The sequence below is a fragment of the Dermacentor albipictus genome, chromosome 6, assembly GCF_038994185.2.
Source record: "Dermacentor albipictus isolate Rhodes 1998 colony chromosome 6, USDA_Dalb.pri_finalv2, whole genome shotgun sequence".
NCBI classification, from domain to species: domain Eukaryota; kingdom Metazoa; phylum Arthropoda; class Arachnida; order Ixodida; family Ixodidae; genus Dermacentor; species Dermacentor albipictus.
This window is the reverse complement of record NC_091826.1, coordinates 26,029,532-26,054,509: the sequence shown is the minus strand read 5'-3', so window position 1 is coordinate 26,054,509 and position 24,978 is coordinate 26,029,532. Positions and strand designations below refer to the sequence as shown.

The window sequence follows — 24,978 nt, the reverse complement described above, 5'->3', positions numbered from 1 at the left end:
TGCATGTTGGTCCTTTTTTTTTTTAACTCTTTTGCGCGATGGCGTCGGGGCACTTTTTCGTGGGATCTCTGGCGCTGTACGTACAATATGGAGCACTAGTCGGAATTCGGGAGTCTCCCGGACAAATCGGGAAAGTTGGATGTATATGCGATCGCATGACGCGGTCAATTATCCATTTCGCTAGTCCTAACTCTTGGCGGAACAATCCTTATAGCGCATTAACGTAGACCGTTTGTATCTTTTCCGCTGTGATTCAGTTGCTGTGACGTTCTGCCATGAGCATGAGCGCATGGGTTTGGTGCCTACCTGTGGGGGCCGCATGCCGATCTGTGTGCAATGGTTAAAAACACCCGCGTACCTAAAATATCGGTGCACTTGGAAGAAATCCGAGTAGTCAACTTAAGAGGAAGCTTTAGCTCGGGTGCTCCTATCTAAATACATGTAAAAGGAGAATACGTTTTTCTCGGCAACCACTGCACCAAATTTGACTGGGTTTGCTGCATTTAAAAGAAAAACTTAAAATCTAGTGACTGTTGGTTTCGAATTTTTGAGTTAGGTCGTCAATTTTTTATAAAAAATTGACAGAAATTGCAAATTTTCAGAAAACGAAACTATCAAGTTTACAACTCTGTAACTCAATAAGAAAAAATGATATCGCAATTCTGTGAATTGTATCTGATAGCACATCTATAGCGGACAAAATTGATATGTTACACATGAACCTCAAAAAATATAATTATATGTAATTACAACTTTTGCAGAACCCTTGTAAAAAATGTAACAAATTGACGTAAGATGTAAAATGACATATAATATTTGTCCGCTTTGAATGATCTAATGGATGCCGTTTACAGAACCGCGATATCTGTTCTTGATGCAGAGCTATTCGTTCGTAAACGTCATGCTTCTATTTTTTTCAAACTTCTGAATTTTTGAAAATCTTTCTAACAAAATTCAAACCCTAAATCAAAATTCTGCTTCCAAAAGTCACTAGAATTTATCTTACTCTCTCAAATGCAATAAAGTTCATCAAAATAGGTCCAGGGGTTATCTCAGAAAAACGTTTTTGCGTTTTGACATGTATTTGAATAGGCCGTGTCGGAGTTGGGCCCGAGCTAAAGCTTCCTCTTAAACTTAATCATGATTCCTCCACTGTGACGCGTTGCATTGTCTCCGAGTTCGGTCACAACGCACAATCGAAGTGCACGTATTTTGTCTGGCTTTGAAAACAAATGTATGTAGTGGCGTTACTCTGGTCTTTTTCAGGGGTAGCCAGATCAGTGCGGCCTCGGGGCTAATAACTTAAAACTAATAATTTGCGCCCTTCTCGACCGTCTTCTATGGAATTCGTGACCGATCACGTGTTCCCCAAATGTGTAAATAAATAAACACGATTAGCGGCAGTAGCGCCTTGCATTTGGCAGCTACAGAGAGAAGGCGACAGCCGATAATATTCCAGGATGGCGTCCCTCAAACGCTTCCGTAAAATATGACAGAAAGCTTTTAAGCCCACAACCAGAGAAGGCCGGTGAACGAAGACAGGATACACACGAGCGGTATTCACTAGTCTTCTTTCGCCGTCCTCGTTTAGTTCTGCGCTTAACAGTTCTTTTTTTCTTATTCTTCTTCTTTTGTGAGGTCTTACAAACGCGTCCAAACAGCAACACTATCATCCGTGAAATAGTTTGCACTCATTCACTTTGTATCCGCTCGCACATATTATCTGAGTCTCTCCGCGATATATTGCCCCGAGAGAAGGGATGTGCAGAGTGCTGGACCAGTTGGACAATCGCTCACTATGAGAAGCCCAAGTGTTAGGTCTGTGCTCCGAAAGAACATCCGCGTTCAAGGCCGTAGTCGCGTTATTAAGATTCCTGCGGTCTACGGGGCTTCAGGATAGACTTTAACAACGACGCCCCCTACCACTCTGTAGTGTACGCGCTTTGTTCGTGCTCGCCTCTGTTTCTCTCTATCTCCCCCTTCCATTCTCTTTCTGTTTTTATCCCCTTAGCCCTTCCCCCGTGCCGGGTAGCCAACTGGGACTATCTCTGGTTAACCTCCCGACCTTTCTGAGTATTCTTTTCTCTCTCTCTCTCTCTCTCTGCATAGCTTCCCACTGTCTCTTCTTGCCTCTCTCTCTGTAGCTTCTCACTATCGCCTCTTGCCTCTCCCTCTGTGTAGCTTCTCACTGTCTCTTCTTTCCTCTATCTCTCTCTCTCTCTCTGTAGCTTCTCCCTGTGTCTTCTTGCCTCTCTCTTTCTCTTTCTCTCTCTCGCTCTCTGTGTAGCTTCTCACTGTCTCTTCTTGCCTCTCTGTGTAGCTTCTCACTGTCCCTGCTTGCCTCTCTCTCTCTCTTTCTCTGTAGCTTCTCTCTGTCTCTTTATGTCTCTCTCTTTATGTAGCTCCTCACTGTCTCTTATTGCCTCTCTCTTTCTCTTTCTCTCTCTCGCTCTCTGTGTATCTTCTCACTGTCTCTTCTTGCCTCTCTCTCTCTGTGTAGCTTCTCTCTGTCCCTTCTTGCCTCTCTCTCTCTGTAGCTTCTCACTGTCTCTTTATGTCTCTCTGTCTATGTAGCTTCTCACTGTCTCTTATTGCCTCTCTTTCTCTCTCTCGCTCTCTGTGTAGCTTCTCACTGTCTCTTCTTGCCTATCTCTCTTTGTAGCTTCTCACTGTCCCTGCTTGCCTCTCTCTCTCTCTCTCACTCTCTCGCTCTCTCTTTCTCCGTAGCTCCTCACTGTCTCTTTATGTCTCTCTCTCTCTATGTAGCTTCTCACTGTCTCTTATTGCACCGGACGTCGCGAATAACCAGCTTGTCGCACGCGACGGCGCATGCGCAGGGCCCCGTGAAAGGCCACCACCATATTCCCGAGGACGCCCAGCTCGCCGCATGTGCTGCAGCTGGCGTCGGCTGCGGCCGCCGCCGGCTCGCCGCCGTCGGCCGCCGCCGCCGTCGCCGCCGTGCCTCCGAGCGCCGCCACGCTGGCGGGAGTGGGCAGCCTGGCCGCGGGGGCGGCGCCCGGGGCAGCGGGCGCCCCCACCACGCTGCCGGCCTCGCTGGTCGCCGAGGAGCGGGGCAAGCTGGCCGTGGCCGGCATGCCCGTGAGCCCCAAGGGGGGCCGCCGGCGCTCCGTCATCGCCGAGCTGGTGAACCCGGGCGGGGGGGACAAGGTGAGCCCCCTCCCCCCCTTCCTCTTTCCTCCGAGTATACCTATTGAGTGAACCAAGCTACCTTTTTTTGGCAAGGTAATAATGCTGTAGGCCAGTTGGTGAGACATGGTGAATGAAACCGTTACAGACACGGGACGGAGGGAGACGACCTGCGGTGTCGTCTCTCCGCCCTGTGTGTGTAGGTGTTTCGTTCACGAGGAAGTTACTTTTCGCTTGTGCCCACTTCGACCACCTTCCCATCCCCACCCCCTACACCCCGCCCCCCGGATAAGCCATCTACATCTAGAGGAACAGCAAACATGGAAAAAGGGACACTTATCATTATGCATGTTATTCCATCCGAAAACATATGTACAGTTGTGTTTAGTACGAGCCACAATGCGGCGGTCCGGGGCTCAAGAGGCCCCTAAATGTGCGCGCTGGCGCCGACGTACGAAGAATTGGATAACTATAACACCATTCCGATTACTGGTATCAATGAAACCGCTCTTTTCGTGTGTCGGTGCCACAATTTAGCGTTCTTGCGCCTTCGACATTGGACACGGTGTTGCAGCTCATATTGCACGCGACTGTACATTTTACGGAGGGGAATGAAAATGGGGAGGAGGAGGCTGGAAACTGGCTACCGAAAGGTGCTGTTAGATATGGCGCCGTTTCCTGAGGCTACTTCGAGTTCCCCAAACCACTTCGAATCGCAGCACAGCTAATTGAGGAATGCAGACGCAGGAAAGCACATTCCAGAGGAGCGGACGAGCCAACAAGTTTGTAAGCCGCGGTAGCTATTCTCTGCTTGACTCTTCCAGAAAGCGAGGGGATAGCACGGCATTGTTGGAAGTGAAGTGGGTGCGAAACCAAGACGGCGGTAATGCGCCGTGACAGCCAGACGTGCCGGGAAGGCCCAAGCGTACCTCTTCATCGTCTTTGAAGAAGACAATTGCTACCGCTGAGGGGCCGAGCCACCGGGAGCAGGTGGGCCCTTGTACAATGGAGCATGAGTGCCCCCCCCCCTCCTTCTCCTCGTTAGAAGAAGTGCATTGCCAGTCTGCGAGGCAAGACCGCAGGGAGCCGCCAGGTGTGACACCGCGACACGGGCGCCTACCAGTGGCTGAAAATGGCGTCATCTGAGCGGACTCTCCTATTGGTCAAACATGACGTGACTTACAGTGCTCGAAGGGTTTATAAGAAGCCTTCCAGAGAGACCAGGGTATTCCCTGATTCCCTGATTCACCTCTCTCGAACTTCTTGCCGCGGGTCACAGCGTCCGAGTTGCTGCCGGCCCGTAATGACTGTACGACTGTTACTTGTCTCTCACGTCCCTGTATATAATGTAGAATAAATCCTCCCAAGTTTGGTTTTCATCCCGAAGCCCGTCCTCCAACCCCTACAGTGCACAACGCGTGCATAGTCTTCAATATGTAGGAACGCGGACGTAAATTTGGAAGATAGTAAGACGGGAAGGAGAGCGCAAATAAACATGCAATAAAGAATAATATGACAGATCTGAGAGGCCAAAAGCATTACAGTAAGAAAAAAACTCTTCAGCAGTAGGAACACACACACAAAGAAAAGCTCACTGCTGCACGCACAACAAAAGAAGGGAAAGAGAAAACAGAGAAGAAAGGAATGTTCGCTAGAAACGGGAAGCCGATGCAATATCTTTTAGAAAGGTAAGGATGGCTCGGTGTTCCTGGTTCCGTCGAGAGGCGCATCCACTGAAGTACAGGCTTTCATTGATGTTCGTACCCGACAGGCCAAGATAACGGTAGTCTCTCAGTTGGCATAAAAAAGAAAACGCACGAAAAGTCACAAAGCACGACAACTAAAATATCGCAGAAGTCTTCTGTTGAACCGTGATGCCGAACTCCACTGCTCGAGCCGGAGCACTAACTACTCGAGTGAGCGTTCAAATTTCGGGAATCCCGAGTCCACCGGAAGAAAACGGATCCTCCTACGCCCGATCGTGGCGCAAGTTGCCTCTCGCTACCAGCGGCGCTAGTGGAATCTTGTTTGTTACGGCATAATTTAAAATAATGAGAATTTAAAGGAGAGGCCGAAGCTGGTGGGGGCTGGGACCAACGAAAAAAATACCGCGTTGCAACGCGCTCAGTTTGCTGCTGTTCTATGCTACGCTCAGTTTGCTAATGCTCTGTGCTGTTCTACGCTACTGTTCTCGTCTCCGTGCCGCGAGTGATTAGTCCTTTTCTTATTTTCTCCCGCTTTGGCCCAGCTGCGCGCGCGGCCTGCCACGCCTTTGGAGGCGAACCCGATCTCGCAGTTCTACGAGATCGGCCGCCAGACAGCCTCGGCGGGACCCGAGCTCATATGGAAGATCTACGACGCGCAGCGCAAGTCTGACAAGAGGGTGAGTGTACCCTTGGTATGCCCTCCCCCTCCCCCCTCCCCCCTGCGGCTACGGCGCAGCGAGGGCGCGCTCCGTGGAGCAACGCGGCTCCGGAGCAACACGCTCTACGGTGCAACGTGGCTCCGGAGCAACACGCTCTACGGTGCAACGTGGCTCCGGAGCAACACGCTCTACGGTGCAACGTGGCTCCGGAGCAACACGCTCTACGGTGCAACGTGGCTCCAGAGCAACACGCTCTACGGTGCAACGTGGCTCTGGAGCAACACGCTCTACGGTGCAACGTGGCCATGTTGAGCCGTGTTCTTGCTAAGAGCGGACGACCCTGTACCTATACGATAATCGTGCGTCCTTCGGTAGACTCTACATTTCCCACTTGAATTTGTGTGGTACGAATGTGTTCGCGATTGCTAGGGGTTGTTTACGGACGGGCGAAAATTAGGTTCGAGAGCACTGGCAGGCCTGGTTCCAAATCGTGACGATGCAGCTCGATAATGCCCTTGAAAAACTGCGCGATCTTTGCATTCTAACTACAGTACTAATTTACAATGTTGCAAATTTAGAACAAGAACGCTTGAGAAAAAAAAACGCCAAGAAACGTGCGAGGTGCTAACAAAAACAAATTATAGGAGTATCTGAAGTAGACAAAAAGACGGTAGAGTGGATTAAACAGCAATAAGTGGCATTATACATAAGTATAAAAGTAGGCTATATTGGGCTGGTATACGGCAACAAATATTTTTTAAATTGATATCTGAACAAAAAAAGTGAGTTGAGCACAAAGAGCTTGTTAGATAGCTGGATGACAGCCAAGCAAACGCAGTCGAGGATGCTGATGAGATGGTGTGATGTGATAAGAGAATTTTCTGCTATATGCAATGTAGTCAGGTGCCTTAAATAGGGTTATATATGGCAATCACTGGGCAAGACCTCGTCCTGCAGTAGACGTAAAGTAGGCTTATGGTATAATGTGATGGTAAATACAAGGTGTTAGTATGAAACCGAAGTTCCAGCTATGCGTAAATAGTCCTGCTAAACGTTTCGCAGACCTGCACCTAAATTTCGCAGTGAAGTACTATTTTGTATGAAATTTAGTTCGATGCCACGTTTCCTGACATTAGAATTTCTGTCCACAACCAATCCGAAGCGAGTGTCGTCTGTTGTGACGCTCCTCAAAACAAGTCCATTCCACTACAGCGCAATGGTGGGGTCATCTGTCATGGCTACGGCAAAAACACAGTGTTTACAGCAGCCACGACAGACGGCACTACCGTTCCGTTGCGGTTAAAGCCCCTTGAGCTTCGTAAAGTAGTGCCACGCTTTGAAGAATGCCGCCTCCTCCTCGCGCGCTCTGGCCGAGGCCGACGCCGTGTCGCTATTGGCCTAATAGCATCACGTGGGCGCTCGCGCCGTGCATCAGCGCCATTTTTGCTCGAGAAGCGTCTACGGAGTGGCGAGGAGCGCATGTTGGCGCCGTTGCTCGAGCAGTGTAGGCGGCGCCACGGTCGAAGAGGGAGCGTGAAAGAGAGGAGAAACGAGAAGGAGTGAAGGCGGAGGAGGAGAGTATCGCTCTTTTACGAAGTTTAATCGGCTTTAGTTGCAGTCAGAGTGCTTCAGCGTCCTCCTCGCCTGTCGAGCTGCGGGCGAGGAGGACATCAATGGACCCTAATTGCAGTGGAGTCGACGAGCTGTGAGTGGCGTCACCTTAGACGACACCAGCTTCACATGTATTGTGCGAGAATCTGGTAATTATTGTCCGCCAAACGGTTGTATTAAACTAAACTTCATGAAAAATTGTACCCATGTGCGAAATATGAGCGGCGATAAGCTCAGCAGCTTTCAGGCAGGGTCACGTAACCCCGGTATGCCTTTTTATGCGACGCTTCGTAGAATATAGACCGCCCGTCTTATACACTAAGACAAAAGCAAAGTGTGATATGTCGCGATTGCATCATAAACGTAGGTACCGAATTTCACGTTTTCTCATGTACGCGTTAAGAAAATCCTTCTGGCTTGGCGCAAAATTACAACCGGAAGTCTACTAAGATGTGAGTGAGGTGTTTTACATATTATTACTTTCATCGCCGCTTTGGCTTTGATGAGCTCCATTTGCACAGAGTGCCTGAAACTGACAAGGGTGTCTTGAACAAGGCAAAACAGCACGTCCAAATGGGCACACTGGTTTTATTGGAGCAGCGAACGGTCGCATGCATTTCAGCGTGCGGCACTTCTTGAGGAGCAGATAAGATGATAATGAATTGTCGTATGATAAGTGGATGAAAGAAGAAGTTGCAACAGAGAGTGCACTAAAAGGAACAAAAAATTAAGTCTACTGAAGCATTTCTTCATTACTAGATTCGCATTTCTTTCGCGGAACAAGTTTGCTTGAAGGGCAAAGTTGTCTTCGCGTAATGTTGTGCCCGGACCCCAGCGCTAGTTCTATCAGAACAATATTTAACTGAGCTAGTTGGTTCATAGCTAGGACGAAGTTTGAACAGCTGAACTAAAGAAAAAACACAAATTACTAAGAGAAGACAGACATCTTTGTTTACCTTCCCTTGTCCTATGTTCTTTCAGTACGGCTGTTCAAAATTCGTCTTAGCTGGTTCTATGTCCGTCCCTTCCCTCGGCGACCTGATCATATGAGTAAATCAGAAAAAAAAAACATTCTCTGCCATCGCTACTTAACCACTAGCGTCCCCCGGCCAGTTCTACAGAACGTCTCACTGATATACTCAAAATATTTGATAAATCCCTAATGTTAATTTATCTGAGGGTGAGCAACTACAACAAGTCTTTCTGCTAGGAAAGAAACTGTGTATATAGAGTGTATGTAGTTCATGGTTTGAAATGTTAGGCAGAAGAAGCACGTACACAAGTTGAGCAAAGGACAACACCATGCTCACGTTTTCTACGCCTAACTTTTCAAACAACGAATCATTTTAACTCTTTCTGCTGTTGATCAGTCTAACCCTGTGGTCTGTTCCCCTTTCTCTGTATTTTTTTTTCAACAAAAGCTGTTTTAAGGCATATGTGTTCGAAACTGAGGGGATTATAGTTCAAAAATTTAGTTGGTGCGATGCATTACACATGAGTGTTTTCAACATCTGGCACTGACAGCCGAAAACGAGCAGTTTGAACGCCGATCTCGTTTTCAATGCTGCGTTTCCCAGGAGATGCCGGCAGGATTAGACTTAAATCACGGTTTGCTTGTTCGCAGAAATGATGTGCTTGGAAGAGCCGAGCAATGTCAAGAAAAAAAATATAAATAAATAAAAAAAAGAAAATAGTGAGTCAGTATCTGAAACAGGGATTGCGACACGAGATGGAAAAGACGCCACGTGGAAGTGAAGGCAAACTTCCCAGGCAAGTCACCCGGGTAACGAGTCGGGACCCGTTAAAAGTTCAGCTGTCACGAAGGCCGATCAACCTGAAAGGGCCTGTCGTGTTTCCTCCTTTTCGCACGAATGCGGGAGCTGAGACGAAGTCTCCCTTTGCACCTACTCCAGGGGCGTCGAGCGCCTCTTTTACCTAGGCATACGTCGGCATTCCTGAGCTTTCTGTTCGAATTGAGATACTCTTTTGCTTACGCTGCTACATTCTCACTTTTTCTGAATTCCTTGCTTCCTTTCTTCGGCTGTGTGTTCTTCGTTTTCTGTCACTATTTCTTTTTTCTCGCTTCCCTATCCGAAACGGACGCAATTTCTAGACGCGTGGAAAAGGAAGACGTGGAGCTCACCTGCAGCCTCCCGAAAATAAGCTCCGTTGCCGATAGCGCACTGGGCATGCTGCGCTTGAAACGTGCATCTCGAATATTTTCGTCTCTCTCTTGTGCGCATGCGCTTGGTGTTTTGATAGAAGCTTACCTCACACGTCTTCATGTATCTTAGTTTTTAGCTTTCTTTGTGTTTGCAGATTGTGTTCCGACACTGCGTTCTTTCAAATCAGACGCCTAATCTTAGTGAGCAGGTGTTCTGTTTCAGCTGTAGGCTGCTCGTATCTTTTTTGCGTTTGTCTCCCGTTAAATTCACGTTTTTTATTGTTTTAGTTTTGTCTACTCAACAATGTATTTTATTTTTAAATGTTTTTCCATAACGATGCTTTGAAAATATCCATGTCTTCTAAACAAAAAAATTTACATTTTTTTTTTGCCTACCTCCTCTGGCTTTAAGGAGGCTGCCTTCCTGGATTCATCGCCAGATCGGCTCAGCTGGTTGCCTAACACGTGCTTGCACTTCAGAAGAAAAAAATTACGTGTCCGACAATTGTATTTGAACCAGGTAACCCCACTGCAGCAGCCCGATGGAATTTAGGCCAAGGATGTGCGAGCGACAATAATAAAAAATAGTCGTGAGAGATCCAACCCAAATTTTAGAATTCGAGAAGCGAAGTAAACTGGATTTTGCTCGGCCAAAGTCAGATTAAGCAGATGTGCCACACCCTAAAAAAAAAAACGCGTGCACAGAAAAGTTCTTTTTTTATAAAGGAATTGTGTTGTTGGCGACGCGCATTAGTTGCAAAGTAAACTACCACATCAGTTATTTCTACATCGCCTAGAAATTCCTTAGAAAACAATGCCAGCTCCAGGGACAGCTGTGGGGGTAGTAAAGATGGTAGCGCCGTTTTGCGTGGGAGCTACGTGGCATGCCAGTTGCCGAGTAGCAACCTGTAGCCAATTGTGTACACTGTATACATGGAACATCATTTTATATATGTGACTATAAGGACTCGGACGCTACTTTGAAAACGAGCCGTGTTTCGTTTTTTGTGTTATCGTCCTGGTGAAATTGTACCGTGATTGACTCAGTGCTCGTATCGCCTCTTGTCGAAATAAACTTTTTCTATGCACAATTGCGTTCGCGAAGAAACCTTCGCTTGAATAACGTTACCGCTCATTCGCGCCTGAAAGCTGGCGCCTTGACACGTTCGGTGCTTGCGTAGCGCCTCAGAGCAGTAATATGATTTTAAATGTAAAAAAGAAAAACGCGTCGATTTCCCCAATTATTCTCCGCTGACAAATAAGCCCCTTGCGAAGTTGCACCGTCTTTCGGATTGGCTCGAGTCGGTCGGCAAAAAAAGGGCGCGCCCGGCTTTTGCGTATCATGAAATAATGTACGCGACAAAAGCGAAACAAGCGTTTTCCGCCGAAAGTTAGTCTACAAACCTCGCACCGAGATGCCGTGGCTTCCCTGGACTGCGAGGTGTGCGGCCGTGAAACGTACGCCCGGAACGACAACCCTTCGAGCGTACAGGAAAAGGTCCCAGAGACAAGCGCAATGTGATACAAAACTGTATAAGCTTCGCTTATTTTCGCAGTCTTATTCGACGGCTTCCGCACAATTTCTTTTTTCCTTGGAGTATGACTCATATGTTCTAGGCACTGTAGTACGACCGTTGTCTTACTGCTACATTGTAACGATGGGATTACTTCTCATTATGCAGATTTTAGCCTGGGAAGCCATCCAGAAATAATTGGTTAATGGCGTCTAGCAGAATTCACCTCTCGCCACGACGCTGTCAGTATACGATGGCATTTCGTCCTTTGGCTGTATTATGCGTGACAGATAGATTTGTATACGTATCTCTATAATGAGTTAGTCAGCGATGGCTATGGGGAGAATGGCGCACCATGGGATCCAACGAGCAGCTGATGGTGTGTTCTAAAGTGTGACACATCTCCTTCCAACTTGCATATCGTTTGCCAATGAGAGATCAGTTACGTGGAATCCTCCAAGGTGGAAGAGGTTCAGGAAAGAAAACATCGTCATTCATCCGAATCCACTTCTTTTTTTATCCATTAGGATTAGGATCGCATCCCGTGTCCAAGTGTGAATTATGGGAAATACGGCCACGTGGTAGAGATGTACACGTGTGCATATATATATATATATATATATATATATATATATATATATATATATAGAGAGAGAGAGAGAGAGAGAGAGAGAGAGAGAGACACTTTGTTTGGATAGCTGACCAGTCTATTGGCCTATTGGTTGCTGGCCGGGTTTCTCGACTCAGAGTGTCGGTGGCGTCGGAGGGAGGAGAAAGATAGGCCACTTCTTGTCCTCTCGCACTAAAGAGAGGAATATAAGGAAGGCACGGATGTTAGCCAGTCAAGAGTCTGATTGGTTACCCTACGCTGGGGGAAGGGGAGGAGAAAGAAGGGGAAGGGAGAGAAAGTATAGAGAGCCATCCAGCCGAGCGGTGTGGTGCGTTCATTGCCTATAGGAGACCCAGTGTCTATCGCGCGGAAGCTTTGCGCTGTCCGACCCTTTCAGATGTTGCGGTCCGTGGCGGGGCTGCGTGATAGACCGATGCAGCAGCGTCTTGTGATGCTACGGTCAACCCAATCACGTGTCCTACCTTATCGCAATGATGGACTAATGTTCTACTTAGCTGCAGGCAGAAAGCTGTCAGCAGGAAGACAGTGCGGCGTATAGACGTTGTTTCTGCGACGTCTGATCTCGGGTCAGTAAATAAAGGGACAGCCACTTAGGTGTCCTTACGAGATTTGAATGCGAAACCGCAATGACTCCTTTAATTAATTGGTTACCTCAGTGATACGTGAGGTCATACATTGTCACGTGTCCTTCGCAACTCCACCTTAGTCCACCTTAGTCCACTCTGCTCTAGTTTGTGTACCAAGCTTAATAGACTTTAATTCACCTCAAACTATCTTGGTCTATTTTGTGCCAACCTTAATCCACCGTAATCAACTTTAATTCACTTTATTTCATCTTAGTTCAGTTTGCTCCACCTTAGGTCACCTTGCTCTAACTTACACTAACTTCTATATTACTGCCGACCTCATACAAAGTGCTGATGACGTCAGTGATGATGGTTAGCTTGTTGACACTAGTAGCGGACAACGTCGCATTTCTGCCTCATGGGACATATAATGCTTTTGCATTACGAAACAGGCGACACGACACAGAAGCACTTCCACTGTCCAAACTTCGTAACAGTTGCGGATATCAAATTTTGCTCAAGAAATACAAATATACGAGTATTCATTACCAATCGTTTAGTAAGTAACTTTTATTAATAGCTGTAGAAGGCGTTTTGTAATTGGGAATTGTACTCTACGCATGACCTTTTGCTGGAAACTGTGCCTTGCTCTGGGGTTTCAAGAAACGAGCAGCTCAATTTCTCTAGCAAAGCGAACCGCGCTGTTCAACTCAGCAGTACTTCGTACTGCATTTATTGACTGTAACAGCAACAACGCGTTTCACTGCTGGTTGGTCGATCCTTAATCCACCTGATAATGGTTTCACAGACGGGCTTGCGGACAAAGAAGGAACGCCGTAGTTACTCGCATACAACTCCGCCATTGTAGCGGAGAAAAAAGAAGCAAGGGAGTGTAAATACGTGAAAATACAAGTGGTACAAGTGCATGCACACTATATACGAGCACTAATCACGTGACTAGTAAGCGATAGACGCGCAAATGTGTCTGGCTAGCTGTAACGAAAGGTATAGTGCCTTTAATGTAACTTCCAAAGACGAAAAGAGGGAGATAAGTAATAGGCATAAATCAATGAAAGCGTAAGTGGAGCACCTGCGTACACAACACGTGAGTACTCAACACGAGACAAGGAAACGCTGCACGCGCAACTGTACACCACTGGACGCAGTGTTCTCCGTACTGTCTTTCCTATAACTGTGCACGTCACCTAGCCTAGCAACAAGTTCCCCTTAAGACGGAAACGACCTGCGTTTCTTCGGTTCGCCTTTTTTTCTCTTGGTCTCTCTTCTGCCGAGTGTTTTGCCGAGCGAAGGTACGAAGAGGGGAGGGGGATGTCTCAAGGTGCTCAGGGAGAGAGATGCGAAAACAAAGAAACGAAGATGTATACATAGATAGATATACCGAGGGATAGAAAGGTGTGTATCACTCTTTCCCGCTCTATATATAAAGAGAGCGAGGGACAAGTGTGAGTGCATGGAAGAAGAGATAGAGAGAGAGAGAGAGGCAGATGCAGAGATAGGTAGCAAGGGAAGGAGAGCAAGAGAGAATGGCGGAGGGAGAGGCATAGAAACGGGAAGAGGAGAGGAAAAAGGCAAGGATGGGTAAGGGACAGGTATACATAGATGAAGGCGGAGAGAAAAAAGCAGAGAAGGATGAGAGTGAGCGCTTTAGATAGATTAAGGGGAGTAAGAGATGGAGAGAGGGGGAGAGAAAGAAACGAGGAGAAAGAAAGAGCGAGAGAATAACAGAAACATTCGCTCTTGCTCGGTCGAGCGACCCCGGGCCGCTCCGAGCAAGCGGTGGCGGAGGCCCGGGACACACCTTGTGCGGGCTCGACGGCGGAGCGCTGGATCAACCTGGCCTGTTGCCATGGCGACGGACAAAAATAGGCGCCCGCCACCGCTGGATCGGTCTCTGTGTGTGCTCTCTCCTCTCTTCCCATCTCTCTCTCTGTCTCTCTCTCTGTTTTTTTTTTCCTTTCTTTTTCCTGCGGCTCTCGCTGTTCGCTCCGCTTTGCTCGTTTGCTGGCCGCATCACGTGCAAATGTGCGAGCGTTAGCCAGGTGTACGAATGGTTAGCGAATAAAACACGATAGCGTGGTTGCGCGACCCTCTTCAATGCAGGTGAAGGACACCACTGATATGGAGTTGCAAACTGAGCCGGTGTCTACACTCAACCTATCCGGTTATAATCGTAGTCTCTCTGCCACTTGTTGAACGGCATAGTACATAGTGGGAGAATGCAACAAGCAAACAAACAAAAAACAGAACGAATGGCCTCGATGAATGAAAGACGAACAGACCTGCCAGTAGCTCAGGTAAAAAAAAAAGAGACGCCCCTTCTCGACGAAGTACTGCAGGCTGCAATAGAAATCAACGTTCAAGGTTTCGCGCTTCGAATACGCGTCGTTGAAAGTATAGCCAGTACTCTTTGGGATGGTTCCCTGGCTGTAACGTTTTGCTACTGAACCCGAGCTTGCGGGGTGAACTAGTGGGCGCGGCGGCCACATTTCGCGGGGCGTGACATGGCACGGGAACAAGAGTTCAGCATCCCCATTCGGCCTCTAGAGTCTGTGAAGGAGTACGTTATATTTAGGTCAACTGCTCGCGGGGGACCCTGATCAAGAGAAGGAAATTTACAGAAGAATGAAAATGAGTTGAAGTGCATACGGCAGGCATTGCCAGATCCTGACTGGGAGCTCACCACTATCATTGAAAGGAAAGGTGTACATTCACTGCATTCTACCGGCGCAAACATATGGGGCAGAAACTTGGAGGTTGACAGAGAAGCTCGAGGACAAGTTGAGGGCCACGCTAGGAGCGATAGAACGAAAAATGTTTGGCGTAACGTTAAGGGACAGGAAGAGAGCGGTGTGGATCAAAGAGCAAACTGGGATAGCTGATGTTCTAATTGACATTAAGAGAAAAAAAAAGCTGGGGCTGGACATCCCATGTAATGCGTAGGATAGGTAAGTGGTGGTCCTTTAGGGTTAGAGAATGGGTGCCAAGAGAAGGGCAGCGCAGTCGAGGACGGCAGAAGACTACGTGGGGTGATGAAGTTAAGAAATTCGCAGGCCCAAGTTGGGATCAGTTGGCGCAGGACAGGGGTAATTGGAGGAGATCGCAGAGCGAAGCCTTCGTCCTGCGATGGACATAAAAGTAGGGTGATAATGACTGTGATAAAGCTAGCTGTGGGCCTTTGTAAAGCTGTGTCTAGGGAAATCAGCTATTACCTACAGCTTCATTCATCGGTGTGATGGCGAAAAACAAACAAACATCATCATCATCATCATCTTTATTATTATTATTATTATTATTATTATTATTATTATTATTATTATTATTATTATTATTATTATTATTATTATTATTATTATTATTATTATTATTATTATTATACTGATGATAATCCATAGATAAATAAATCTGTCGAAAAATCAATTAATGTGGTAATGCCCCCCCCCCCCCCCCCACACACACACACAAAGAAACTTCAAGACGGGCGCCATATATCGTAGTCATGCGCCCTTACATCAGCGATAAATTTAATCGTGATGACTAGAGTGCCATACCTAGAGGCACCAGGCGTGCACGCAAAAAAGAAAAAAAGAATTGTAAAAGTGTAAAGCTCGCGGACGCGAGCTTTACACTTTTGCTGTTGCGGACATCATCCCATCCCGCCGTATTGTCAATCTCGCCATCTTGTCAAACGTGACTCGCTTCCAGAGTGGCTGCGCTCTAACTGATCGGCTCAAAGCGCTAACGGGGCGGAATCGGACGAAGTCTAGATTAACGTCCCCGAAAACTCTACAGGAGACTGGTTAGCTGGGGAACCAGTTGAGAGAGTGCTCTCTAGTCGCTCTAGTCCCCAACTTCCAGTAGGTTGTGTCCAGAACGTGGTGGCCACGACGTCCCTCGTAGATGCTTCCGGCGCTTGCAGTATGAGTAATTGTGGCCTTCGAGATCACTTTTCTTTTTATTTCTCTGAGGGTGCCGTCGCTGTTTGGCTGCGATGCGGTTGCCAAGGCAGAACTGGTATTGTATTTGTGGATTCATAGGGTTTGCTTCGCGCTGGAATAAAGGTAGCCGGCCGGCGAATAAGCTATTTGGAATTTGACATAAGCTATGTAGGCTGTGGATATGTCTATAGGGTAAAGCCGAATTAAACGCTACGTAAGGCAATTTTCAAGTTGTCCTTTTTAAGAAGGTCGAACTGAGGGACCCTGCCGTTCCAGTTGAAGAAAAAAAAACAGCGATCAAGGAATAGGGGTTCCTTATTTACTCTTCTAAACTATTTTCCTCGTGTTCAGTCATGACCGTCGTTTATTAAATATTCCTAGAGTAACAATTAAGCGGCAAAGTTAGTAGAATTTCTTATAGCAGCTACAAATGCGCGCTGCATCTGCTACAGGCGCGTGAGACAAAAGTGAATTGTCTCTTTTTTTGGTGGCGTCTCCTAATTAAATTATGTTGTTTTACGCTATCGTAGTTTGACATAGAAGTAAAAGGTTTTCGAAATAATTTCGCAAACATCAATCTGTGGCGGCAGCAGCAGCAGCAGCAGCAGCAGCAGCAAAAGAAATGAATAATGCGTGGGCGCTGTATAAACGAATACAACGCATTGAACGCTAAAACGCGCAAAAGACAACGAGCAGATCAAGAACGACCGAAACAAAACAAAAAAAAGGAAGAAAGAGGATCGCATAGACGTTTTCCTAGAAAATCGATACGAGTCGTTGATAGTTCCGCACCTCGGCAGGAGGAAGTGCGCCGTCATGGTCTGTCGATCGCTCCATGAAGGTCATGATCACGGACGGGTGGAGACATTCGAATTGAATTAAGCGTAACGCTGCCCCCCCCCTCCCCTGCCCGGTGTTCTAGACGAATAGACAGAGGACAGTGGGCTCGCGAAACAATCGAGCAATGATTAAAAAGCGCGCGTGAAACTGGAGGTTCCGCAATTCGCCCACGGTCCTATATGGCGGCAGCGCCGAAGCTTCGCTAGCTTTCTTACCTCCCGGGAGGGCGCCGGCAAATGAGGACGTTAATCAGGTATGGCCATGAATTTTTAGTGCCTAGCGTGGCTATGCGCGCTTAGCTTTCTACCTCGCCGCCATCTGTTTCGCACGAGCACTCGGTTTACTCGGCAGTTCTTAAATGTGTGCACTGTGGCGGGAGCCTATGCCAGTGTTGCCATGGGCCACGCACAAAAAAAAGCAATATGTTTTTGCAAAGCAAGTTAGTAGACATCAATAGATTTTTAGTAGATATATAACTCAGTAGAGGACACTTTATGAACTTTGCTGTCTGTCTGGTCGTCTGTCTGTTTCTGTCTCGAACTAATTTCTCGATAACTTCGCTCACTGGGTAGGTAGTCCATGGTATAATGGGTTGCGTGTGGGGTTGCTGCGCAGAGGGAGACAGGGCTTCAAACGCAACCCTCAGACGAACTTAATTGGGTCACCTGGTATGTGGCATTGGTTATGTGGCCCTGGTTACGCGCCGCTGTTCAGCGGACCTCTCTAGTACCAACTTCAAGCGCTGGGTACGAGCCACTTGGAACGGGTCCGCGACGTTGGCTGTGCCATTTTTCGATCAAATACTTGTGGCGCCAACTGGGCTTACGTCACTGCGTTAAGCACCGCTCTTCTGAGACGAAGCAGATCCTTCAATATCTCTCCGGAGCTCGACGCAACTAAACCCACGCCACACACGAACTTCGCGGTGGCGCCGACAGATGGCGCAGCGTGTGCAGTTGGGAAGCGCAAGAAAGGAGCCCGGCTGCGTGCACGTTTCAGCGTTGGCATTAATTACGGTTTGTCACCACGTTGCTTCAATGCTAATCACATTGACGTTGACACTCATCGCGAGGTTGGTTCTGAGGCAACTCTGTACGCTGGCAAACGAGGTATATTGAACGCATCATTTTTCACCGGCACCTATCCTGCGCTTCATCTGCTTTGACATCCGTAATTCCTGACGCTGTGCATTATTTAGAAAACCACAAGACGCGTAGGAAATCCCGAACACCATAGCCATTCAAAAGGCGCATTGCTTTTAACATTTAAACGAGTTTTTTTTTTTTATGTGCCCTAGAAGACGTCTGGCCCGCGCATGAAGCGTTCGGTGAATTTTGCACAGAAAGCCTGAAACCTTAAGCCTGAAAGTGCATAAATTGCGTATGTCACTCATTGCTGCTCGTGCAAAGTAAAAGCTAATCGCGCTTTGCAGTTACATACAAAAAAGAAGTAGATTTCATAGAAATCAGTGGGACAAGTTGAAAATTGTGAAAAGTAGGAGATTTCTCCATCGTTTATTTTCTTCCGGAACACGCCAAAGATCAGTGCGTTCTGAAGCTTTATCACTGAATCGCTAAAAAATTCGAACAAGTCATTCACGCCTACTAGAAAATCCGGTAGCTGTGGCAACGCTGGCTTGACCTCACTGTGGCATGAACTTAGACACAAATTTGCGAAAGCAGTCAATAACAATTTCCATCATTATTATGAAGCTTTATTTGCTTGCGGTTAATTGTAGTGTGAATAAGCAATGTGAGAGTTGTCACCGCTCACTGTACTTCCTCTTTACTATAAGTAATGCTAAGAGAGGTAAATATAACCACACGATAACCATCACAATAACCACAGCTACAAAAAAAAAAAGAAACACCCAGTCTGAGGCACCTACTTGCATTTCTTTTGCGAGTCACAAACGTCTGTGGAAATCTATCTGAATATCTGCTGGGCTCAAGGTCGAAGTCTTCGATCCCGGTCATGACGGCCCCATTTCGATGCGGGCGATATCCTAAATACTTTCGGTGCACTTAGATTTAGGTGCACCTTAAATAACTCATTGTAGTCAAAATCAATCCGGAGTCCTCGCGCCACTACGGCGTTCCTCGATATCAAATTGTGGTTTGAATTCTGAAATTAAAAAAAATTCGGCAGAACCCATATCTCACAACGAATGCCCGGCGTTGATCCGATTAGCTTTGAAGCATCATTGCGACACACACCGCATTGCCATCACCTAGAAGTGACCTGCAGCCGGGCTCCTTCACGCTTCCAACAGCACGCGCTGAGCCACCTAGCGGCGCCGCCGCGAAGTTCGCACGCGGGGCGAGTTCAATTCAGTCGCGCACTGGATAAATGTAAACCTATTTCTGCTTCAAACGAACCTCCGCGAATTAACTTCATGAAAGCTCACCCACTTCTATTAGCGTTACCTGCGCGCGAAAATTAGTGTCAGTAGAGCGCATTGAAACAGTTTTGTTCCGAGTAAAATTCGATGTCATTGCTACCGCCGTTTTTGGGAAGTCGCGCTATGCAGAATGTTCGTAGCTTCGAAACGTAGGGACGATATTTCTGGATTCCACGCAAAAAAAAAAGAGAACAAAGCTTGAGGAAGTGTCATGTGACCTTGCTGAAGCCTAGCATTTAGGAAGGAAGATGTCAAGGAGGAAGTGTTACACGACCATTTTTGAAGCCTAATCACACACATACGCAGAAATAAATTGTTCAGGTGGGAAGATTATGAGAACGCGAAGCCTTCGCGGCATTTGCGCGGACCTTGTTGCCTGACGCTGATACTTGACGTTGTTTGCTGCATAGCGGTGAAGTTTTTGATGGCTTTCCGCTTCTTCGGTGGCCTGTCTAGGCATCTCAGGTGGTCTCGTCTTGCCAGCATTGAAAATAAGAAAAGAGTTTCTGTCGACTTCTCCGTGTGACTCCATTGTTTGACGTACCTGATGCGTTGACAATTGAGTCTGTTCTGTTTGAAAGCGTTTTGCGCGATCTATGTGTTGTGTGCGCTGTTAGAAAAAAAACGAAGAGCAGGTAGAACACGTGCTACCAGTGGTAGAAGGCAAACGAACACGCAAGCAAGCAAGCAAGCAAAGAAGAAACAAACAAACATGCGCTGTCGGTTTTTCGCTCTGCCTACATAAGTAAAATAAAAGCTGTTTTGTCGTTCTACTGCACTACATTATAAAAAAAGGATCATCTGAAATAAGCCTTCACTGCGTGAAAGGTGAGCGGTAATTTTTACCCGATGAGCACGCGGAGTGCATGGAGAAGAACAGAGCGGAAAGCAAGTAGCAAGAGCCAATGCTGACGAAGGCGCCACTAAGGGTCACCACTAACCTAACAATGCCCTGAAATATCCGGCAACCATGTAGGGCCTACTTCGCAGGAATGAACGCGCAGATGAACCCCAACGCAAAGGAGGGATCAGCGTCAGAGGAGGCTGGCTTGCCGAGACTAACTGCCTGACGTCGTGCCTCCTCCTAGTCTGTTCCTATTTCTTTACGGCCAAACTATGCCACATTTCTCGGATTCTCCATCTTGTCCACTCTGATTGGTTCACAGGGCTGCCACGGCCTCTCTGATTGGCTCAAAAGGACAAACATGTCGGAACTTGGCATGTGCAAATGGGGCAGTGTCCAGAATTTAGGCTCCGGGACCGGCCCGTACGCTTGCGCTCCGCTGCACGCTTATCGTGTTCGGGAAGGAGCTCGGAGACCGGGCGATGGGCCCGTGAAAATTGAATGTCCGCGAATCAGCTACAAATATACTTATTCTCCCTGTTTCTGCAAAGGTTCGCCGTGGCTTGTGTTTGAGGTGAACGGGCGGAATTGAATCGCCTCGTCCCGCGTCCGGTCACATTGAGAACTGTGTTCCCGTTATAGGCACCTCATGTAGCCAGACCTTAATGTACCAAAAGAGCCCCCACCCCCCTTCCCCCCTATACCGAAGGATAAAATAAAAAAATGAAAAGGAAGCTTCTTTCGCGCGCTTAATTTAAAATTACGGCTCGAAGTTTCTCGTCCGTTTTTCTTTGTTTCAGTGGCGAGTTTATGCGCAGGTTAGTTTCGTGTACTGTTTCTTTTTTTTTCTTCCCGTCCATGTTTCCGGATGAATTCGTGGATACGATGGGAAAATTTCTCTTTATCTCTTAGCGTTTTCTACAGCTTCTCTTTTGTCTGTCCTGTTATCTCGATTTGCTGCTGATTCGTGTTCTCTTACTTCTGCTCTTCGTGCCGTGTGCCTATTAAAAAAAAAGGGTGGTACGCTGACGTAGTTTTTCTGTTTAGGAGCTGTTCATTGTTGATTTCTCTGTCAGGCCCGTTTTTAATGAGTTTCGGATCGTATTTGCGAGGCGCTTCTGACGAGAGGTGGAAGCTGATCAGAACTACAGACAAGCGTTTATAACCATTTGTGATTTTTGAATTTTTTTTCGAGTTTATTGAGCAGTACGAACCCATCGTCACTCTCGCTTTCTCTCTCTCTTTCTCTTTCTCCTTCTCCTTTATATACTTTTTGCGTGCTTCTACTGGCGATTTCAATTTCAAGTGTGGTGCAAACGCTTCTTACTCAACCTATTACTCGGTCGGAGAAATATTGACACGTATAAACCTAATTTCACGTTCTTTTCTTTTAGTTTTTTTCCTAATACATCCGGTTTCCGGTTTCCGAAGATGACAGCCTAAATGGAAATCTCTTTCCACGTGACCCTCCCGTCACTTCTAGCAGAATAGACGTAGATAATTATTTTCGTTTGCTGAAGTTTAAAGATTTATCATGTTACCATTCCATTTACATGCGAAAACACAGACAGCAAATAAAGCAGACAGCTTTCGTGGGCGCTCGAGTTACTCCGGGAGAAGAAGAAGAAGCGGAGCAGTGCGGACGTTCGTCGCATGGGCTTCGTAGATTCCTACCCTCACGGACTATCTCGACCCACCGGGCCGCCAACTTTTGGGTTGGATCTGAGAGAGCTAACAAGCTGGATCAGCCGGACACCGATTTCAAGACGGTAGGATCATTTTTGGCAAATTACCGGACTTTGACGGGAAACGCTCGCCGCTAAGCCTACCGAGGTTTAGCACGACTACGGGCATTTGCGGGCAGCCAGGCCCGCTCAGCGATAGCGATGCAGCCTGGACCCGACTCCCGCTCCACGAAATATCCTAATGTTGAGCCATCGACGAGTAGACTAGCCCAGAACTTGCTAGAAGCACAAGAGATGGACGACGACCACCTCGGCGCCTCCGACTCCGAGAATTCGGCGGACGGGGAGATCGAGGACTCCGCCATGCAGGAGCAGCAAGACACTCACAAAGAAGACGAAGCAAATTGGGAATTGGTTATGACCAAACGCCAAAAGAATCGACAAAGGAAGAACGGACGGAACGCCGGCAGCGCCGGGAATTCCCCGGCCCCACCGCCGACAGCTGGTGCGCCAGCTTCCGGCGCGCTGAAAAAAGACGGGGAAGGAGCGCAGCGGCAGTCTAGTCAGAGGCTGCCCCCGCTCCCCAGAGACGATTTCAAGATTATTTTGCGACCGAAGGGACTCGTAGTCAAGTCGCTCCAGCAATTTCAAGTGGCCCGGGCCGTAGCCGCGGCATGCAGCAACAAGTTCGAAGGAAGAGACCTGATCACGAGGCTCCGCACAGGGTCCAACATAATAATCGTGAGCACGCCGAACGAGGAGGCCGCCCAGCTCGCGAGGCGCATCACTAGCCTCACGCTCGAGGGACGCTCATATGACGTGAACGCTTACGTGGCCGCACCGGAAAACACCCGGCGTGGCGTGATACACGGAGTGGACCCCGGCGCGACACCGGAGGAACTGAAAGCCGACTTGTGGACGCGCACACAGGGAGTCACCATTCACAGCGCCCGAAGATTAGTCAAGACCAAGACGGCCGTCATCACCTTTGACGGACCGATCACACCGAAACACGTCATCTACTGCGGAGCCGAGTACAAGTGCTACCCGTACCGGCCCACAAGACAAATCTGCTACGTTTGCTGCCAACAAGGTCACCGCTCCGACGTGTGCCCCACACCGGACGCCAAGGCTTGCAAACAGTGCGGGATGCAGAACCCGCCAAAGGATCACCAGTGTACCCCCAGATGCCTGATCTGCGGAGGCAACCACACTACCGGATCGAGGGAGTGCCAAGACCGACTAAAGAAAGCCAGGGACCTGCGAGGCAAGGCCAACGGCGACAACAACGGCGGCGGACGCGGGAGCAGACGTCGCAGCCGGGACGACCGCGGCAAGAAGCCGCGATGGTTCAGCTCGGAGGAGGAGACTTCGCGGAGCCGTTCGAGATCCCGGGCGTCGCGGAGCCGTTCACGGAGCCGGTCACGGTCCTTCCCGCCCCTGCCGCCCCTGGCCATTAAGGGAGCAGGCCAGCTGCAGCAGCAGCAGCAGAAGAAGAAGACGAAGAAGGAGCCTACCCGAAAGAGCGGCGGCGTCAAGGTGAGCTGGGGAGCCGAAAACCCTTGGTTTGCTCCGCACTCGGGTGGGGTAGCTAACGAAAAGAACAACACAAACAGCCACCGCGAACAGCCTAGACAGGAGGACGCGGAGAAAATAGGGCTGAGACGTGAATTAGAGCTATCACGCGCTAAGCAGAAAGAGCTAGAACGCCAAATAGCAGAGCTAACGAAGGCAGTGCGAGACCTTAGGTCGAAGAGCCCTGCGCAGCCACAGACCGTACAAACCCAAGCCCCATGGCAAGCAGGCAACGAGGATTTCGCCACGTTTAAAGCAGAGATTCAGCAAATGATGCAGCAGATGATGCAGCAACAGCAGCAACAAATGCAGCAAGTGCAATTACAAGTCACAGAGCTCCGGAGCAGCATCCGCAAGCAGAAGTTTACCGAGAACATTAGAGAGAAGGCCTACCACCGCCCCGCGCTGGCATCCCTCGCCGACACATCCGCAAACAACACCGAGGCTTAAACATGGCCAGTACAACTTTAAGCAAGCAAGAAAGCTTAGATATATGGCAATGGAACTGCAGAGGCTACCGTAAGAAGCAGGGCCTCCTCCAACAATACATTCACACGCAACAAGCACCACCTGACATCATATCGCTTCAAGAGACGGGCACGACACCAACACTCGCCGGATACACGTCTTACGAGACTCAAGAGAAAGGAAGAACGGCTACCCTAGTCAGCAAGGCACTCATCGCCATAAGCCACGACAGGATAGCCGACGCCGACGTAGAGCACGTGATTGTAGAAATTATACCCAAGAAGAAAAGAAAGAGGGGCAGTATATTTATTGTAAATGCATACAGCCCTCCGAAACAGAGGAAGGCCAAATTCTACGAGCTTTTCCATGGCGCACGCAAACTAGCGAAAGACAGCACGCTAATCATCCTAGGAGACTTTAACGCCATGGACAAAAGCTGGGGATACCAAACAGCAAACCCAAAAGGCAAAACGCTAGCGGAGGCAGCAGAGAACACCGACTGCAACCTACTCACAGACCCAGACACTCCAACCAGAATCGGAAACAGCGTTAGCACCGACACCTGCCCCGACCTCACGTTCATACGAGGAGCGGAGCAAGCAGTGTGGGAGAACCTGTTAGAGAACCTAGGTAGTGACCACTACATACTCAAGACACAAGTAACTTCGGACAGGCTAAGGCGTCAGCTGGGATCGCCAAAAATTACGGACTGGAGCGCTTTTCGAGAGGCATGTGATAGGAATCTCGCCGAGAACGGGATCCAATCGATAGAAGAGTGGGGGAAAATTCTCATTGAAACACAGCGCAAGTACACCAAAGAAATCACGCGAACGACGCAGACGCCCGAGGTAGACGCCAGACTGCTCAAGCTGTGGGAAGCTAGACGCGGGCTCACCAAGAGGTGGAAGAAACAAAAATACAACAGGAAGCTAAAGATAAAGATCGCAGAAGTCACAGCGAAAGCAGAGGAGTACGCGGCGCAATTGGCAAGGCAAAATTGGCAGCAATTCAGCGACTCCCTCAACGGAACTTTGAACACAGCGAGGACGTGGCATATCCTCAAGGCTCTCATAGATCCGACCAAGACCAAGGCAGAAAACAACAAAACCATCTACCGGTTCATCCACCAGTACGAGGGACCAGACTCCGAACTCCTGGAGAAGGTGCGCGTTAAATGCTTCGGGCACACAAACCCAGCAGCTTACGCAGAG

General features: G+C 48.3%; 1 protein-coding gene across 6 annotated transcripts in view; it reads left to right on the top strand.

The window, feature by feature from the left end:
- Positions 1-24,978, top strand: part of bma (SCY1-like protein bma) — a 550,265-nt gene that overhangs the window by 401,920 nt on the left and 123,367 nt on the right. For 5 of the 6 annotated variants that reach the window (XM_070540207.1, XM_070540212.1, XM_070540211.1 and 2 more), the window contains exon 3: positions 5,396-5,530. In XM_070540207.1, coding sequence (XP_070396308.1) covers positions 5,396-5,530 — 135 coding nt within the window. Of the gene's footprint in view, positions 1-2,837; positions 3,169-5,395; positions 5,531-24,978 lie in introns of all 6 variants that reach the window. The other variant, XM_070540208.1, reaches the window with a different exon arrangement.